Genomic DNA, 11,975 nt, shown 5'->3' with positions numbered 1-11,975 from the left:
TGAAATCCGAGCCGTGACTTTCCTCGTGCGCCCTCGACAGGCCGCGAGCAGGGAGGGAAAATGGCGCCTGTAACAGCTGAGGCAGGGAGGCTGCCTGTGAGTTGCGCGGCCGCAGAGCCATGCAGAAAAAACTTGCGGACGAAACGACTCTCTGTCTGGGCAACAAACACCGCGGGCCGCGCTTGCCGGAACGCGCGGGAGAGCTAGTTGCTCGCCCACGCCAGCGCCGTGCTCCCCTGAGTCCGCGTTTGAAGCCCTATCACTGCTGCCCCTGCGTGCTTGTGGCGTGCTGAAGGGAGAGCTCACCCGCAGCACGTATGGACCGCATAGCCTGGCTATTTACCGCATCGGCCAGCGACGACGTGGACCAGCTCCAGTCGCTCCACCAGTCGCTCCACATCCGCGCCATGACTGGCGGCGGCTTCAGCCTATCCGCCGGCTGCCGCTTCAAGAGGGCGAGCAGGAGCACCAACGCACAGGAGCCAGCTCTTCGCCCGCCCGCGCAGCTTGAGACTACCTCGCTCGACTTCTTTGGCGATGCCGCCGCCGCTCCCGCTCCGGCCGCCACCGCCGCAGCCTCCGACTCCGCGGCGCCCTCCGGACGACAGCCACGCCGCCGCGGTCGGAAGGGCGCTGCGGCCACCGTTGAGCCTGCGGCCGACGATGAGCCCGCCGCCGCCTCGGCCGCACCCGCCAGCAGCGCCCGAGCGGTCGCTGAGGCAAACCAGCTGCGCAAGGCGCTGCGGATCCACGCGTACGGCAACGACGTGCCTCCCCTGGCGCAGTCCGCGCACCAGCTGTCGGAGGCGCACGGGCTGCGGCCGTACCTCTACCAAAACATGATGACGGCCGGCTACCACGAGCTGACGAGGGTGCAGATGCAGGCAGTGCCCGCGCTGCTCGCCGGCCGAGAGCTCCTCGCGTGTGCGCCGACGGGGTCGGGAAAGACGGCCGCCTTCGTGGTCCCGATGCTGCAGCGGCTCGGCTCCTCGGCGCGGCGGCGCGGCGGCGGCGGCGGCGCGCCGCGCGGCCCTCGCGCCGTGCTGGTTGCGCCGACGCAAGAGCTGGCGAGGCAGACGCACCGCGAGGTGCTCAAGCTGGCAGCGGGCGGGAAGGTGAGCGTGGCGCTGCTGACGCGCAAGATGGTGACCGCGGCGCTCGCGGAGGCGCGCGGCGGCGGCGGCGGCGGCGGCGGCGCGCCCTCCTTGGTCAAGTATGACGTCGTCGTCTCGACACCTCTGAGGCTGGTCGGCCTGGTCGACAGAGGGCTGCTGCCTCTGCAGGTCGCGATAGCACCCTCGCAGCACCTTCGCAGCACCTTCGCAGCACCCTCGCAGCACCCTCGCAGCACCCCGCCTTGCATCCCCTCCCTCCGCCACCCGCCAACCCCGCCTTGCGTCCCCACCCTCCAGCCCCCGCCCCCCAGCCCCCGTCCTGCCGCCCCCGCCGCCCCCGCCGCCCCCGCCGCCCCCGCCGCCCCCGCCGCCCCCGCCGCCCCCGCCGCCCCCGCCGCCAGCGCCGCCCCCGCCGCCAGCGCCACCAGCGCCGCCAGCGCCGCCAGCGCCGCCAGCGCCGCCAGCGCCGCCAGCGCCGCCAGCGCCGCCAGCGCCGCCCTCCACCGCCGGCCGCAGGAGGTTCGGCTGCTCGTCCTCGACGAGGCCGACAAGCTGCTCGAGCTGGGCTTCCTCGAGCAGGTCGACACGCTGCTCGCCGCCTGCTCGCACGCCGAAGTCAGCCGCGCCCTCTTCTCGGCGACGATGCTCCCCGCCATCGAGTCGCTCGCAGACACGGTGCTGCGGCAGCCGGTGCGGGTGGTGGTGGGCGAGAAGAACGCGGCGGCCGAGACGGTCGAGCAGTCCCTCGTCTTCGTCGGCCGCGAGGACGGCAAGATGCTCGCGCTGCGGCAGATGATAAGACAGGGCATCCAGCCGCCGGTGCTCATCTTCGTGCAGTCCAAGGCGAGATGACCCGAGATCACCCGAGATCACCCGAGATCAGCCGGTGCTCATCTTTGTGCAGTCCACGGCGCCGCCAAAAAAAGGGGGGGGGTTGGGGGGGGGGGGGTAGCTCCCAGCTCCCTCCGCCGAGACCCTCAGCTCGAGCGCTCGCCGCCGCACAGGAGCGCGCGGTGCAGCTCTTCCATGAGCTCGTGCTGGACGGGCTGCGCGTCGAGGCGATCCACGCAGACCGCTCGCAGGCTCCCGCCCGCCGCCGCCTCCTCCGCCACCCTCCTCCTCCGCCACCCCCTCCGCCACCCTCCTCCTCCGCCACCCTCCTCCTCCGCCACCCCCTCCTCCGCCACCCCCTCCTCCGCCACCCTCACCACCCTCACCGCCCCCACCGCCACCTTCACCACCCTCACCACCCCCACCCCTCCACCGCCACCGTGCCCGCCTCCTCGATCGCCCGCCGCCTCCAAGCTCGCCGCCTCCCTCTCCACCGCCTCCCTCTCCACCGCCTCCCTCCCCTCCGCCTCCCCACGCCGAGCCGTCGCAGGCGCAGCGCGACGCGATTGTGGACCAGTTCCGCAAGGGGCAGGTCTGGGTGCTCATCGCCACGGAGTTGATGGCGCGCGGGATGGACTTCGAGGGGTTGCTCTAGGGGCCCTCTAGGACCCCTCTAGGACCCTCCTCGTAGGCGCGCGGGATGGACTTCAAGGGCGTCAAACTGGTGGTCAACTTTGACTTCCCGCAGACGACCGTCTCGTACATCCACCGCATCGGCCGCACCGGCCGCGCAGGCATGCGGGGCAAGGCCGTCACCTTCTTCACCGAGCAGGAAGCGCGGCCCAGTGTGGCCCGACCGCCCCAGCGCACATTCCACGACTGGCCACCCGACGCCCCCGGAGCACACGGCCAACCCCTGGGCAGAGAGATGGAGCGGACCCTGGCAGAGAGATGGAGCGACGGCACCCTCGCGGCAGAGAGGTGGAGTGGGGCGGTCGTTCGTTCACCCGCCTTTCCCCCTCCCCCGGAGCAGGACGTCGAGCAGCTGCGCTCCATCGCAAACGTGATGAAGGCGAGCGGCTGCGGTGTGCCGGACTGGATGCTCCGGCTGCAACCAATGCGCAAGCAAAAGCGAAAGGCGATCGCGGTCAAGCCGCGCTCTCGCAAGGCGGTCGCCAAGCGCGCGTGGAGCGGCGGCGGCGGCGAGGGCGGCGGCGGAGGCGCCAATGGGGTGGCGAAGCGGCCAAAGAAAGCGAGGGCAAAGGCGGACTGAGCCTGTAACTATGGCGCGGCGAGTCCCTGGCGCGGGTGGCGCGTGGCGGTGGTGGCAAAGGTGAGTCTCAGTCCCTCCCCCCAGCGCCAAGGGCACACAAATTGCTCAACCTCCGGCCTCCCCCAAACCTTCCCCCAGCGGAGGTTGCCCTCCATCGAGCGCGCCCTTATGGCGTCCAGGCGTACCGAGCCCGTCTCCGCGCGCGGCGTTTTGGTTTGATTTTTTAGTTTTTACTGCACAAAAGAGTGATGCACGAAAATTGACCACACATGTGGCTGAGCTGCTGGAAAATCGCGCTTTGGCGTCTGGGGCGGGAACGGGGGCGCGGGCCGCTGGGGCGGTGCCGATGGCGCACCGATATATGGGGCGGGTGGCGCGCGGCCGGAGCGGAGAGCGGGTAGCGGATATATCTACGCGCGTGGGCGGACTCGCAAGAAGCAGACGGAGGTCTCTCGGAGGGAAAAACGCTGCATCTGTCGCAGCCAAAACTCAGGCAGGGTGCATGGATTGGATGGGAGATGGGGGGCGGCCTGCAGCCTCCCTGCAGCCAGCTCGCAGAGCGACGCAGAGTGCGGCCCGTTAGGTTGTGGACGGCTGGGTTGTGCGGTCAGCGTGCGCAGCGCGACTGCCATCAGGTTGGGGCCGGGAAGCTGCTAAAGTGCACACCGTCCCTCAGGCCGCGGCGACTTCCAGCTCACACCCTTTGCCCTGGTCACCCGTGGAGGCCGCACCGGCGCCGGTGGCGGCGCCTTCTGACCCTGAACGTCTCGGGGCGGGATCGTTCGAGGGTCAATCCCGGTTGACTTGATCGGCGAACAGAGTACAAATGGAGCCGGGTTGCTTCGAGCCGGTGGGCTGGGTGCTGCCGCAGCATCCTCCTGCTGCTCCTGGTCAATGACGTGCGAGAGCGGAGAGCGTGGCGGCATCTGCGGGGAGCGTGGCGGCCGTGCGCTCGCCGGCTCCTCCGTAAGCAGACAACTAGACTCACGATGTGCGTGCATGGACTCAGCCGCGGCGGGCAGAGTCCAGGTGCGGTGCGAACGACGCGCCCCACGAGGTCCCCCGAGTGAGGAGGACGAAATCCGGTGTCGCCGAAGATGGCACCTTTCATTCCCCTTGCGACATCCCCGCCGATCTGTATGTACGAGATTTCATTGCAAGTCTTCTCTTGCAAGTCCCGAAAATCCAAATAAATCAGGTGTGCCCTTTTTGCTTGGCCGGACCTCATGCCGGGGTAGGTAGGGAGGGTAGGTAGGTCTGGGCCCTCCCTCCCGGTCGGGGTTTCCCCTCTCTCCACGCCGGAATTTTCACAGCAGAAAAAAGAAAATGTCCGCGGAATCACGATGTCAACCCTGCCCAACTGGGTGATCTGATGCTTGTAGGGCTTGAGAGTGGCCTGCCATATTCGATGCCATATCACACATAGGGAAGAGAGAGTCTTTAAAATCTCCTCCTCACATAGGCTATGCAACAAACATAGGAAGGATCTCGTGTGTGTTCTATCGTGCTTCTCGTCTCGCCTCTCTCGAGCGAGGAGAGTCGAGTCGCGGTCCTCGTGTCGGCATCCCGATGGGGGTGATACTTGCGGGCGTGGATGACGCTTACGGCGGCCGGGGCACCACCCACTAGCTGCATGATCACCGGCCGGTCACCTGGTCACCGATCACCGGCCTAGGAGCTCAGCACTCCTTATTCAGGGGGTGATCGGTGATCGAAACGCGGCGGTGTAATAGATCGATGCTGCGGGAAAGGAAGCTGACCGGTTTTCGTGCATCTCCCGCTCCGAGACGCGAATGCTGACTCAAGCGGTTGGGGTCAGGCAGCGTGGAGTTGCCCGGGTCGTCTGCCATGCACGTGTGAATCGATGGATCGGCCATATCGACCCACAAGACAGCTGGCTTTCTCTTTACATGAAAACACGAAGCTCCCATATGGGAGCCGCAGCCGTTTAGGGGTTAATGCGAGCTCCTCGCACGCCTTGGCCCCGGCCAGGCTAAGGACAAAGCGTCGGCCGCCGCACCCCGCACGTGCCATTCACCGCCGCCACAAAGACCTTGTGTTGTTCCAAAACGAAGCCCTCGCCTGTTCAGATTGACATGATGACATGTCGAGGTGTGCGCCATCGGTTTGGTGTCCAAGGGTCCGGATGAAGCTTCCCCACCCAGCTCCAGACAGCTCCGTCGGCGGTGATGTGGCGATATGCTGTCTTTATCTCCAGCCGAGACAGCGACGACGCGCTGGCCAGCCAAGGCCTCGACCTTCTTGGGCAGCAGCTGAGCCAGCTCGTCGCCGTGGCCCACCCAGCTGGCCACAACGAACGCCCATCGATCGCCCCAGCTCCATCCATCCATCCCAGACCGCGCCGTCGGCGGTGAGGGCGAGGCTGTGCCATGCTCCAGCCCACCCAAGGCCTTCTTGGGCAGCATCGAGCCTACATGTGCATGTGACATGCACAACATGTGCATGCACATGCACATGTGCATGCAACTCCGGGGTGCCGCCAGGGTGCCAGTGCAAGACGACGGCGAGCCGCCGTGAACGGGTTATCGGCCGCCGGCTTCGGCACAGCTCGGCATCCGCTGTGCATCCTCGCTTGTAGCCGCTCGAGTGATACTCGACGCCGCAACGATGGCCGGCACTGAGGCGTGGAGCAAACTTCAACAGCACTATGACGCGGGCATGAAGACGCAGAAGATGCGCGACCTGTTCTCCAAGGACAGTGACCGCTTCAATAGCTTCTCTGCGACGTTCGAGGACGTCCTGCTCGACTACTCCAAGAACATTGTGACGGAAGAGACGATGGTCGCCACCAGAGATGCCGCACTTATACACGCGCCGCCGCTCGCCCGCGCGCATCGCCGCCGCGTAAAATTCACAGCTGCACACGCCTCGGCGCTCGAACCAGCGATCAGCGCTCGCCGGCCGACCTGCCTTGCCGGCTCCTGACACCCGCCGCGCGCCCGTCCTGCAGACCCTGCTCAGCAAGCTGATCGATGAGGCGCCGACGCGCCTCTCTGCCCCCACCCCGCGCCCGTCGCGCCCACCGCCACCACTGCACACACAGCCGCCGGCAGCTGCCGCCTCCGCTGCCGCTATGGACTCCGCTGCCGCTGCCGCCCTCTCGCCGGCGTCGCGCCGCCAGCACCCGCCACCGGCGGCCGCGATCGTCCCGCGGCGCCCTCCCCACCGCCCCGCGGCGGAGTGGCGCGCAGGCGCAGGTGAAGGAGATGGCCAAGGCGATGTTTGCGGGCGAGAAGATCAACCTGACCGAGGATCGGGCAGTGCTGCATGTGTGCTCTGCTCCTGCCGCCGCCCTCGCTGCCGCACGCACGCACACGCACGCACGCACACACACACACACACGACACGACACACACACACACACACACACACACACACACACACACACACACACACACACACACACACACACACACACACACCGCTCACCCACCCACACACACACGCACACACCTCACCCACGCGCCCGGCCTTGTACGTCTGCGTCTGCATCTGCATCTGCGTCTGCCCCCGCCCGGGTAGGTCGCGCTCCGGAACCGCGCCAACACGCCGATTTTGGTGGACGGAGTCGACGTGATGCCGGAGGTGAACGGCCGTATCTCCCCATATCTCCCCATACCTCCCCATATCTCCCCATACATGATGCCGGAGGTGAACGACCTGTTCGCCAAGCTCCGGCGCGAGGGCCCGTCCCTATACGGCTGGTCGGAGCTGCCCTGTAGGTGAACGCTACTGCTACTGCTACTACTACCACCACACGACTATTACTACTACACCAGAGCGAGGGCCCGTCCCTATACGGCTGGTCGGAGCTGCCCTAGGTGAACGGCGTGCTCGCCAAGCTCGAGCCGTTCGTCAACAAGGCGTTAGCAGAGACCACAGCCTGCTGTTCAAAGCACATGCCAGCAGCCCACGCCCTCGGGGCACGCGCTGTAGCGTGGCGTCGTAGCTCGGCGTCGGTGAGGGGTGATGCTCCGGACCAGCGGCTTACCACTACGACTTTAACATTGCTGCTACTACTGCTTACTCACCACTACTACTACTACACTGCCGCTTGCTTCTGTTCGACCCGTCGCTGAGTAGAGACCACAGCGCATGCCTTGCCTGGCGGCAAAATGCCGCGAAACGCAAGAGGACGCGGTGCAAGAGTGAGGCGTGGCCTGTCCTCGCCAGGTGCGTTCGGGCGAGTGGAAGGGGCACACCGGCCAGCCCACCTAGAAGCAGAATCTCTCCCCATCTCCCTGCGTACCTCCCCGTACCTCCCCGTATCTCCCCGTATCTCCCCGTATCTCGGGCCCGAGAAGAAAGGCGCACTCTTGCCTTCCAACTCGCGCTCGAGAGGAGGCGCTCTTCAGCCGTGTTCGACCGTACTCCGCTGTCCTCATTGGACTCGCACCCCTCGCGGTATCCACGCGGTGCTCTGAACACAGTGCGCAGTTCCCCGCAGCCCCGCCCGTGAGGTTGGCGTACTCAGCTCGCAGGCAAGCCCATCACGGACGTGGTCAACCTGGGCATCGGCGGGAGCGACCTCGGGCCGGCCACCTTAGAAGCGGAGCATTGTGTTCTTGTAGTCCAGCGAGAGCTCTCGAGAGAGCTCGAGAGGACACGTCCTCGGCTGATATACATGTATATAGGACTCGGCACCCCCGCCCTGAGGGTGGCGTATTCAGCACGTAGGCTTGTACGCCGCAGATTTGCTACCACACCACCCACGGGACTGAACCCAGACTGGAGTCCATCCTCTCTTGGTATGGTACGCGTAGGCCGGTGATGGTGACGGAGGCGCTCAAGCCGTACTCGAAGCGCGACCTCAAGGCGCGATCTAGCCGAGAACTAGCCGAGACGGAGTCGGGAGATAGTCAAGCCCTACTCGGGGCGCGACCTCAAGGTGCACTTTGTCTCAAACGTGGACGGCACGCACATCGCCGAGGTCACGAAGGCGTGCGACGCGGAGACGACGCGCTTCCTGATTGATTGATTGATTGATTGATTATTGATTATACTAATTAAGGCGCTCGACGCGGAGACGACGCTCTTCCTGATCGCATCCCTAGAAGCGGAAGACGTGGTCTTGTCTCTCCAGCCCGCGCTCGAGAGGACACGCACTCCGCTGGACTCAGCCGTATTCAGCTGTATTCACTGTCTCCGCCTATCCTCTTACTCACTCGGTGCTCTGAAGACTCTGCACGATACCGCCTTCCCGCCCTGAGGTTGGCGTACGCAGCACGTAGGATCGCGTCCAAGACCTTCACGACGCAGGAGACGATGACCAACGCCAACTCGGCCAAGTCCTGGCTGCTGGCCGAGCTCGGGGGCGACAAGGCCCCCCCCCCCCAACACACACACACGAAACACACACACACACACACACACACACACACACACACACACACACACACACACACACACACACACACACACACACAAGGCCGCCAGTCAGTCAGTCAGCCAGTCAGTCTGACACACGCCCTACCACCGAGGACGGGCCCACACTCCACACACACGCTGCCCGCGAGTGGTTCGGGAGCCGACACGAGGCACACTGCCACCGGCCGTATCATCATTGGGTCCGGACTGCTGAGCGCAGGCCGCCATCGCGAAGCACTTCGCGGCGCTCTCCACCAACGGCAAGGCGGTGAAGGAGTTCGGCATCGACGAACAAAACAACATGTTTGGCTTCTGGGACTGGGTGGGCGGTCGGTACTCGTCCTGGTCGGCGATCGGAACTTCGATCGCCCTCTCGATCGGCTGGGAGAACTTCGTCGCCTTCCTCGAGGGGGCGCACGAGATGGACAAGCACTTCCTCGAGGCGGACTTCTCACCCGAGAAGGGCTTCAAGAACCTGCCGATGGTGCTGGCCGCGCTCGGCGTGTGGTCCTAGAACGTACTCAGCTGTCTCGCCGTACTCCACTGCATTCACTGTATTCGTAGCCCCTCGTACTGACGCGGTGCTCTGAACACGTTCATGTCGGCGTACTCAGCACGCAGGCGCGTGGTACGGCGCCTTCTTCAATCAGTGTTTAATGACTCATTATACTAGGTGAATTATGTTAGGCGTCTGGTACGGCAACTTCTTCCGCTTACCCTGACAAGATTCCGATTTAGCGGTCCAGACGGGTCATGTTACGGGAGACCTCCAGGAGAGTGACATATCCAGGCTGGAATAGTGTTCGTCCGACGCGCGACGGCAAGCACGTGGCGGTCGGCACGGGCCCGATCATCTGGGGCGAGCCGGGGACCAACGGGCAGGTGCACGCACTCCGCACTACGCACCCTCTCCCGCCCCGCCGCCGGAGAGCTCTTGTTTTTCGCCGCCGTGATCCCTGTTCACGCGCCGCCTCCCCTGTGCTTCCCAAACGGGTTGTGGCGACACGTACTTACTAACGCCGTTTTAACTCAGGGATGCTTTCTGGCGCCGGTCGCGACGCAGGTGGTCACACCTCGCTCGAGTGAGATCTCGGGAGATCAGGGGAGATCATACCTCGCTCGAGTGAGAGATCTCGGCCCGCGAGACTGTTGGCTCTGCGACTGCCAACCCTCTCCCGAGATCGCCACAGAACGCCCCGTGTGCAATGCCCCGTGTGCTCCGCGAGCGCGTGTGCCCCGTCATCCGTGCGAGGACGTGTGTACGACTGACGGGCTGCTCACTTTGCTACGCAGAACCCGGACCCTCCCCTCCCCCCCCCTCCCCCTGACCCCCTCCCCTACCCCCCAGTACCCGAACCCTCCCCCTCACCTTGCGATGCAGAACCCCGACTTCCCCGAGCACCACCCGATCCTGCTCTCCAACTTCTTCGCGCAGACCGAGGCGCGTTGCTCATACCACCACCCACGGACCTGAACCCACACTGGGTTCGATACTCTGGAGGTATGGTACTAGGCGCTGATGAAGGGCAAGACGAAGCCCGAGGTCGAGGCGGAGCTCGAGGGCAAGATGGACGCCGACGAGATCAAAAAGCTCGCGCCGCACAAGGTGTCGAGAGTAGTGAGAGCATTAACTAATTCGTTGTCAACCATTCACGATTGATGACGGCGCTCGCGCCGCACAAGGTGTTCGAGGGCAACAAGCCGAGCAACTCGATCTTGTTCGACAAGCTGACGCCGCGCACGCTCGGCTCGCTGATCGCAATGTACGAGCACAAGATCTTTGTGCAGGGCGTCATCTGGAACATCAACTCCTTTGACCAGTGGGGCGTGCAGCTCGGCAAGGTGTGGACGCGAGTACACGAGATTGCCCGAGATTGCCCGAGATTACCCGCGCCTTTGACCCTTGGGGCGTGTAGCTCGGCAAGGTGGGCACATGCGCCGTCGTGCCCGCTCCTCCGCCGCAGGAGCTCGCAAACAAGATTCTGCCAGAGCTCAAGTCGGACGAGCCGGTGAGAGGCAGCCGAGAGACCGCCGAGAGACAGCCGAGAGACAGCCGAGAGACCGCCGAGAGGCCGCCGAGAGGCCGCCGAGAGACAGCCGAGAGACCGCCGAGAGACCGCCGAGAGACCGCCGAGGTAGACATTGCCCGCTCGCCTCGACAGCGTTCCTCCTCCTCTGGCTCTGGTCCCGCCGCCCGCAGCGACGCTGCACGCGCCCCGCAGTGACACACACTCACACCGCTCACCCACGCGCACTGGGCCTTGCACTCTCAATGCCGAGGGGCTCCTGTCGTCCAGACGTGGAGATGCGAGGGATCGTCCGGCCCTTGCCCCACCACCTCGTGTGTGTGTGTGTGTGTGTGTGTGTGTGTGTGTGTGATTGTGGAGAGAGAGAGAGAGAGAGAGAGAGAGAGAGAGAGAGAGAGAGAGAGAGAGAGAGAGAGAGAGAGGTGTGCACCTGACCTGACCCGGCGGTGAGCAGGTGACGTCGCACGACTGCTCGACAAACGGCCTGATGAACCACTTCAAGGCGCGCTCGAAGGAGGTCAAGTAGTGCGGTCGGGGCCGAGCAGCCTAGCGGAGACGGCCCGAGGGGGTCGGCCGATCTTCAGCCCAGGCAGAGGAGGGGAGAGCGAGGCGGCCGCGCGGGGGCGGAGAGGCGGGGCTAGCGGGGCAGAAGGGTGGACCAGAGGGGAGAGCTGCAGGTGGAGGAGGCGGGGTTGCTGGCTCGCCCATACGTGCCGAATGGCTGGCGGCCAGCAACCAGGTGCACAGGTCTCGTGTCGACGCGAAGGGGTCGCGAGAGCGGCTGCAGAGCGTGCTGCAGAGCGAAGCAAGGTAAGGTAAGGTAAACTTCTCCAACACACAAGAGGTGGTGGGGCAACCCTCGCGACTCCACGTCTAGACGCGAGTCGTCGGACGTCGCGAGACAGCCGACAGGGCCAACCATGAGAAAAAGTGTGTCAGAAAAAGAAAGAAAGAGAACAAGCAACCCAAGGGAGGGATGGGAGGACGGCACGCCGCCACCACACAGGGATTTTAAGGAGAGGAGTGTGGTGCTAGCCGTCGCCCAGTCAGAAAAAGAAAGAAAGAAAAAAAACAGGCACCCCAATAACGAGGGATGGCGGATGGAGGGATAGGGGAGGAGGACAGGGTCCCCACCTGCACGAGCAGGATTTTGGAAGGACGATCAGGGGCACAGGTGGGGCTCTCCTGCTCGCCCAGTCAGAGTATCCGCGACGAATTTCTTTTTTTTGCAGCTCGCTTTTCCCACCAACTTACAGCGTCTCAAATCAGCAAATGCTACTCCAGGCCACCGACGAGCGATCTGAGCCAAGCTCAGAAGCCCCGTCAGAACAGGCGCTGCTC

General features: G+C 64.8%; 2 protein-coding genes across 2 annotated transcripts; both read left to right on the top strand.

Annotated features, from left to right (window-relative positions):
• Window positions 1-317: 317 nt before the first annotated feature.
• EMIHUDRAFT_200611 (hypothetical protein) lies at window positions 318-3,438 on the top strand (the record flags this gene model as incomplete). The annotated part of the gene is made up of 9 exons (XM_005790506.1): window positions 318-362; window positions 720-962; window positions 1,089-1,145; window positions 1,632-1,934; window positions 2,120-2,167; window positions 2,497-2,544; window positions 2,638-2,793; window positions 2,980-3,131; window positions 3,399-3,438. The coding sequence occupies 9 exons, from the start codon at window positions 318-320 to the stop codon at window positions 3,436-3,438; spliced, it is 1,092 nt and encodes a 363-aa protein (XP_005790563.1).
• A 2,358-nt stretch (window positions 3,439-5,796) lies between these two features.
• On the top strand, window positions 5,797-11,469 carry G6PI1 (glucose-6-phosphate isomerase). The gene is made up of 20 exons (XM_005790636.1): window positions 5,797-6,021; window positions 6,191-6,217; window positions 6,432-6,509; window positions 6,763-6,825; window positions 7,062-7,103; window positions 7,414-7,444; window positions 7,722-7,773; window positions 8,004-8,055; window positions 8,129-8,179; window positions 8,252-8,280; window positions 8,472-8,562; window positions 8,828-9,114; window positions 9,295-9,362; window positions 9,398-9,543; window positions 9,641-9,670; window positions 9,983-10,048; window positions 10,121-10,213; window positions 10,291-10,449; window positions 10,572-10,613; window positions 11,086-11,469. Exons 1-20 carry the CDS (start codon window positions 5,848-5,850, stop codon window positions 11,158-11,160), a joined length of 1,656 nt encoding a protein of 551 aa, XP_005790693.1. The 5' UTR covers window positions 5,797-5,847; the 3' UTR covers window positions 11,161-11,469.
• The last annotated feature ends 506 nt before the right edge of the window (window positions 11,470-11,975 follow it).

This window comes from Emiliania huxleyi (genome assembly GCF_000372725.1).
Source record: "Emiliania huxleyi CCMP1516 chromosome Unknown EMIHUscaffold_12, whole genome shotgun sequence".
Lineage (NCBI taxonomy): Eukaryota > Haptophyta > Isochrysidales > Noelaerhabdaceae > Emiliania > Emiliania huxleyi.
This window is presented reverse-complemented; position numbering and strand designations above follow the sequence as displayed.